We start from the raw sequence: 7,653 nt of genomic DNA, 5'->3' as shown, positions 1-7,653 counted from the left end.
AAAATAACTAAATTTATCGAATCCTTCAAGGAAACTTCTCCTTAATAAATAAATTTATTGTATTCTTTTTTTTTATTTAACACGAAATATCAGGCTATGCAAAGACCCCGGTTCTGAAACTAATTAAGTCACAGAAAAATCAATGTAACTCTGGTACTTTGATCAATCGGCTTTTCAATTATTTATTGCAGAATTTTTTATTTTTTATTTTTTTTTAATTCTAAACCCACAAATTCAGAATGACGTATTTTTATATTACATCTATGTTCCTAGGAATAAAGAAATTATAGTGTGTTTTCTTTCTGTATAACTTTTTCTTCCCTTATCTTCCATTTATACGGACAAGGGACACCTGTCCAAAACACCTAGATCTCTTACACTCCTTGACTTTGTATGCCCATTTTAGGGGGGGGGGGGTTTCCTGCTCCTTCCCATACTTCTTGCCAATTCTTCTTGATGCAGTGGAGCTTTTCCTAGTTTTTACTTCTAAATTGACTTCTCAACATAAACGTTTGTGCACATGTTTTTATGCATGTGTATGTGTATATGCATGTATGTATATATATGTGTGTATATATATGTACGTATATATATATATATATCATCATCATCATCATCATCGTTTAACGTCCGCCCGCCATGCTAGCATGGGTTGGACGATTTAACTGAGGACTGGTGAAACCGGATGGCAACGCCAGCCTCCAATCTGATTTGGCAGAGTTTCTACAGCTGGATGCCCTTCCTAACGCCAACCACTCAGAGAGTATATATATATATATATATATATATATATATATATATATATATATATATATATATATATATATATAGATAGATAGATATATATATATATAGATATATATATAGATATATATATATATATATATATATATATATATATATATATATATATATATATATATACATGTATATATATGTATGTGTGTGTGTATGTACACACACGCACACATATATATATATTGGGTTGGTGCATAATTATTGCAGCTTTTTTGATTATTCCAGACCATATTCACCATCTACATCAATTACTGCTTCCCATTTACTTGGCAGATGGTCAGACCATCATTTGGGTCAATGTACAAGAGGGTACTGAAAAGTTTTTTGGCCTTGGGCAAAATAAAATACAGCTGGATTTAGGTAGGGGACTCCAAAAGGGGTCTCAGGGAGTAGCATCCCTGCCATCCTGAGCTAGTTTTCCACCACATTTCTTAAAATTCGTAGTAGAGGCCTTGGTCTCAGGACCGCTCATGTCTAGAAACTGAGGTGGGTGGTAAGCAAGGGCATGCTCCCTGTAGAACTTGGAAAGTTGGGCCTCCAACCAGGCCTTTCGCAATACCCTTAGAGCCAGGAAATTTCAGTAACCCTCTTAATCAACTTACCCCTTCCCCTGAAATTGCTGACCTTGTGCCAAAATTTGAAGACAATATAGGCATGATATGAACTGGTAATTCTTATATAATCAATCAGCTCAAAAACTTTACACAAAATTATGTGTCACACAGAAATTAGATGTTTATCGTTTAATATTTTGTTGTCTTTACTTACATGTGACAGATTTTCTACTGTAATATATTTCTTCACTGTTTGTCCAATGGGAATGACTCCAAAATCAATGTTTGCCTGTGTTCCTTCTGGAGATTCTTCATAACACAATCCCAAACCAGTAGCAGATATCTTCAAGTGAGGATATTTTCCTTTGACAATGAAAGAAAACAAATATACATATCAGGGACATGCTTCCTAGGTAGGCAAGGTAAATATGTAAGAAACAGCTGTAATAAGCTGACAATTATCCATTATCTGTTATTAATTCATCTGATTATATATGTGTGCCAAGTAAGATCGTTGCCAGTGCCCCTGGACTGGTTCTTGTGCGGGTGGCACATGAGATGCACCATTTTGAGCGTGGCCGTTGCCAGTACCGCCTGACTGGCTCCCGTAGGATTTTCGAGCGAGATCGTTGCCAGTGCCCCTGGACTGGCTTGTGTGGGTGGCACATAAAAGAAACCATTTCGAGCGTGGCCGTTTTCGTGCGGGTGACACGTAAAAGCACCCACTACACTCTCTGAGTGGTTGGCGTTAGGAAGGGCATCCAGCTGTAGAAACTCTGCCAAATCAGACTGGAGCCTGGTGTTGCCATCCGGTTTCACCAGTCCTCAGTCAAATCGTCCAACCCATGCTAGCATGGAAAGCGGACGTTAAACGATGATGATGATGATGATGATATATATATATATATATATATATATATATATATATATAGAGAGAGAGAGAGAGAGAGAGAGAGAGTGTGTGAGAGAGAGACAGAGACAGAGAGAGAGACAGATAGATAAATAGATAGAGAGTTAAAGGAAAACAAGCAACCATATGTACTTACCTTGAGCAACTGCTTTTAAAATTTTCCATTTCTTCAGTTCGGTTCCATATCTGCATACAAGTTCACCTTCATATTTTCTTGCAGCCTAAAATATAAACAATAAATCCAAATAAAACTTCATGTGTGAATATTTGAAAGAACTTAATTGCTAGCTGGAGGCAATATGTGACCATCAAGCGACTCTATCATGTCCTTATCCAGCTAACCAACAAAATAGCAGGAATATGGATGCAGATTGTCATTGAGCACTATGTGTGACACTATGAGTTATCTAACAGATAGCGAAGTCATCATTTGGGAAAGTGACAAAAGAGAGAATGAAGCATGAACTTCTAAAGAAATCTCTGATAGGAGGAAAAACTATGAAGATAATGATACCATGACTCCTGATGAACTTTGCACATTAATTATGTAACAAATTTTTTTTTTTTTTTTTTGTCTTTGGTCGTTAAGTGTTATTTCCTAGTTTTCATCTATCTAAAAATCAAGAGAAATGATTACTATTCCCTTCAAACTTTGTTTTGTGATCTGGACTTCCAGGTTCTTTTGTTTCATTACCCAGACATCAATGTTTTCAAACCGACCTAGTTTCCATTACATTTCAGACTGATTCAGTGCTGAGTTGCTGAAGCAGAAATATCGTTAAAGCAAATATTCTGCTCAAAATCACAGATTTGCTTGTCAGTTGCTTGACTGTAACCACTTGAACATGTCCCTTAGCGGCTGATGATATGTGCATCTCTGATCATGAGCAGGAGTAGTGGGGGAACATCATAGCCATGTGTTGAGAGGGATTCTTTGGGGTTTGAAGAGATGTAACAGAAGCAAAGTTTGACGGAAATAGTAACCATTTTTCATATTTTTTAGGGGCAAGCAAATGGGAAATAACAGTTTCTGCCCAAAGACAAAAATCATGTTGCACAGTTTTATGAAAAGGAATACATGGCACATAAGTCAGTGTATTTGACAAAAGTGCAAGCTGCAGAAGACATTTGCCCAAGGTACTAAGTGGAGAAACTGAACATAAAGTACTGCTTTAAATATATCGTTTTGAATAAAAATTCATTGCCATTTACCTTTGGTTTAAATATGATAGTGACTTCATGTGACTGCTCAGGTGCCAATATATCTTCAGAACATTGTACTTCAAAAGGTTCAGTAGCAGACCATCTAACTTCTACTGGAACTTCTCTGTAAGGAACAAAGAGAGAAAGAACAGAATATATGATTTCTTGAAAAAGTAAAGCAAGCGTAAAATGATAAACAAAAACCGAATGAAACAGGTTTAAATTTCAAAGACATAAATGAATTATCTTTTATCTGTCACTTGTTTCAGTCATTAGATTGTGGCCAAGCTGGGGCACCACCTTGAAAAATTTTTAGTCAAATGAATCAACCTCCAGTATTTATTTTATTTCTTTTTCCTTAAACCTGGTAGTTGTTCTATCATACATACATACATACATAACATGAGAGAAAGAGAAAATGGAATTGATGAGATTCTCTATTAATTACTAGGATCGCTTCAATCCATTCTACATCTGTCTCTCAGGAGTGAGATTCTGTACAACTAACTGTGATACATTATTTGGTGCATCATTCAATGCAGATGTACCCCATCAAATGACTATTCAAAATGTACCTCACTCAATAAACTTGGTACTGCTTATTTTGATTATAATACATTTCATTTCGACAGACATGAAGGAAAGCCTGAAGTAAATCCAGAGGTACTTTTATCCTTACTGTTGATGCCATCAGGTAGCCAAAGACAGTAAATGTGCTTTAAACAGCATACTACCAAGTGTATTCCCAAATTTAAAATTATTACATGTATGCATATATATATGTATATATATATCATGTGTGTGTGTGTGTGTGTCTGTATGTATGTGTATATGTACATATGTGCACACACAGACATTCATATGCATATGCATATGTATGTTTCTCTGCATGTATATATATATGTATACTAGCAGCTAAACCTGGTTTTACCCGGCCTGTTTGGATGATGTGGCTGTGATCGTTTTTGGTTAGGCATAATCTATAACAGCATTTCACAACCTTATCATTTTGGGTCCCCTGTTTTGATTGGAGTCTCTAGCTGTTTGAAGATTTCATCACACCCCACCCCACCTGTCAGAAAATGGCTTCAGGAGTTGTGAAGAAAGAATTTGCACGTAGTCTGTTTCTGAGAGCTATTCTATTGGACGTCTGTATAATCATTAAAACATTTATTTAATTATGAACATAGAAAGAAATTACACATTAATCCCAATTTTTGTAAGCAGTTGTATCTGTAAAAATTTCATTTGCAGAGAGCAGAAATTGAAAGATATATGAAATGGACGTGCATGTGAGAGAGAGAGAGAGAGAGAGAAAGAGAGAGAGAGGGTGAGAAAGAGAGATAGAGTGAATGAGTGAAGTTGTGTGTCATTGACTTACGTTGGCTGGCACGGCAAGTACGAAGCTTTTGAGACGACAGATGACTGGGGTGATTTGGAAGATGTGAAGAAATGCCGTCTTTTCAGTGGAGCGCTTCGTTGTAGGCAACGTTTCTCGTTTTCCCTTCTGACGCACAAATATATAGACTTGTGGCCTGCCAACACGGGAGCATACAACGTAATGTTGACCGTGGGAGAACACTTGCTCTGTGAGATTTAAACCAACCATTTGCAATGATTGACCCTGTGCCTTATTTATTGCCATTGCAAAGGGGAGTTTGACAGGAAATTGAAGGCGCTTAAACATGTAGATTGTATCGGAGTGAAGGAGGGACATTGCAGTTATAAGAACATCTTGACCAGCAGCCGGTCCAGTAAGGATGGTTGCCTCTAGAACTCGGGAGTATAAATTTTGATTATCATGCACGTGCCATTACACATTCTTGGATCATCCAAATTCCACAGCAGCATGAGGGGTGCATCAAAATTAAGATGGAAGTAATTCTTACCCTTCCACAGACCTTTCTAGGAAGTAATTCCTCCCCCTTGTCGGAACTTTCCTGGAAGTAATTCGTCCTTCTCCTCGGAATATTCCAGGAAGTAATTCCTCCCACTCCTCGGAACTTTCCAGGGAATAATTCCTCCCTTCCACTGAACTTTCTAGGCAGTAATTCCCCCTCCTTCACTAACTTGGAACTTTCCAGGAAGTAATTCCCCCCTCCTCGAAACTTTCCAAGGAGTTATTCCCCATCCTCGGAACTTTCAAGGGTGTAATTCCTCCTCTCCTCCCCTTCCTTGGAACTTTCCATGAAGTAATACCCCTCCTCGGAACTTTCCAGGAAAAATTCGCCCTCCTCAGAACTTTCCAGGAAGTAATTCCTCCCCTCCTCTGATCTTTCCAGGAAGTAATTCATCCCCTCCTCCCCTTCCTTGGAATTTCCAGCAAGTAGTTTCCCTTCCTCAGAACTTTCCACGAAGTAACCCCCTCCTGGGACCTTTCAGGAGTTAACCCCACCTAAATCAAAGTAATTCCCTCCTCGGAACTTTCCAGGAAGTAATTCCTCTCCTCCTCGGAACTTTCCAGGATATAAATTCCTCCCCCTCTTCCCTTACCTTGGAATTTTCCAGGAAGTAATTCCTCCCCTCCTCGGATCTTTCCAGGAAGTAATTCATCCCCGTCCTTGGAACTATCCATGAAGTAATTTCCCCTCCTCGGAACTTTCCAGGAAGTAATTTTTCCCCTCATCACCTTCCTTGGAACTTTCCAGGAAGTAATTCGTCCCCTCCTTGGAACTTTCGAGGAACTAATTCCCCATCATTGGAACTTTCCTGGAATTCTTTGGAACTTTCCAGGAAGTAGCTCTTGTATGTATGTATGCATGTATGTATGTATGCATGTATGTATGTATGCATGTATGTATGAATGGCTTCAGTGACACACACTCACAAAGACGCGCACATGCAGGTTGTTTTAATCAATTTTCTCGGTAACTATGGGGGTTAGGAAAAAATACAAAGCGCGTTCCAATCTATGCACCCGTCTCAACATGTGCGCAATTTTTCACACGAATCCACCCAGCCGTTTGGCCATGAACCTCAAGACAAGAAAGAATACAACGGTCGCCCATGTTCAATTTATATTATAGATCTATATCATATGAACACACGATTGACCAGACTATTGGAGATTATCATACATTGCTGGTCACAATGCACTTTGCAATCATTTTATCTTTCAAATATAGTGACCCAACTGGCTAGGCACACAGACTAACATTCACCATGATCACAAGGCTGATCCATTTACAGCTTAGCGAAGTGGAGCAATGTGAAGTGAAGTGCTTCACTCAAAAACCACGACATGCAGCCAGTTTGCCAATCTGGGAATTGAGCACACACTTTCACAATCATGATTGCAATGTGCCTAACCACTGGGCCATGCACATTCACTTGTGTGTGTATATATATATATATATATATATATGAGTATATACATACATAAGAGAAATTAGTTGCTGTGTGCCAGAGAGAAGACTGCACTGGTATGGACATGTGATGTGGTTGGATGTCAACAGCTCCATAAAGAAGTGCCAATCTCTCAAAGTAGATGGAACACATGGAAGGGGGAAAATGCAAGAAGACATGTGATGAAGTACTGAAGAATGACCTTGGGATGCTGAACCATTCAGGTGAGATGACAAAGAACCAAGATGTCTGGTGATTTGCTGTACTCAAGAAGACCCATACTTTGCCACACCGGTGTTAAGAATGGTCCCTCTGGTGGTGCCACATAAAAGCATCCAGCACACTCTGTAAAGTGGTTACCATAGAAACCATGCTAAATCAGACTGGAGTCTGGTGCAGCACCCCAGCTTGCTAGCTCTGGTCAAACCATCCAACCCATGCAAGCATGAAGAACGGATGTTAAATGATGATGATGATGATGATGATGATACATATATATATGTATGTATGTATGTATGTATGTATATATATATATATATATATATATATATATATATATATATATACATCATCATCATCATTTAACATCTCTTTTCCATGCTAGCATGGGTCAGAATGTTTGACAGGAGATGATGATCTAGAAAGCTGTATAGGCTCCATTGCTTAGGCATGGTTTCTACACCTGGATGTCTGCATGCATGTGTGTGTGTGTGTGTGTGTGTGTGTGTGTACATGCGTGTATGTGTGTGTGCATCTGTCAATCTCTCTCATTTTCTTTCATATGCACATAATATGCCACATAAACACACACACACACACACATTCGCAAAATGCTTAGTAGTC

At 38.5% G+C, this 7,653-nt stretch overlaps 1 protein-coding gene across 7 annotated transcripts in view; it reads right to left on the bottom strand.

Annotated features, from left to right (window-relative positions):
* LOC106867322 (cilia- and flagella-associated protein 65) overlaps positions 1-7,653 on the bottom strand; it is a 1,093,663-nt gene that overhangs the window by 917,692 nt on the left and 168,318 nt on the right. For all 7 annotated transcript variants that reach the window (XR_016243317.1, XM_089358289.1, XM_089358292.1 and 4 more), the window contains 3 exons: positions 3,475-3,589; positions 2,399-2,483; positions 1,567-1,715 (listed from right to left, as the gene is read on the bottom strand). Coding sequence is in view for 6 of the 7 variants with exons in the window: in XM_089358289.1 (XP_089214415.1) it covers positions 1,567-1,715; positions 2,399-2,483; positions 3,475-3,589 (349 nt within the window). In the remaining variant the exon portion in view is untranslated. The remainder of the gene's footprint in view (positions 1-1,566; positions 1,716-2,398; positions 2,484-3,474; positions 3,590-7,653) is intronic.

The sequence above is a fragment of the Octopus bimaculoides genome, chromosome 10 (genome assembly GCF_046866305.1).
Source record: "Octopus bimaculoides isolate indiv1 chromosome 10, ASM4686630v1, whole genome shotgun sequence".
NCBI lineage: Eukaryota > Metazoa > Mollusca > Cephalopoda > Octopoda > Octopodidae > Octopus > Octopus bimaculoides.
Note: the sequence above shows the minus strand (reverse complement) of the source record. Positions and strands in the feature narration are given on the sequence as shown.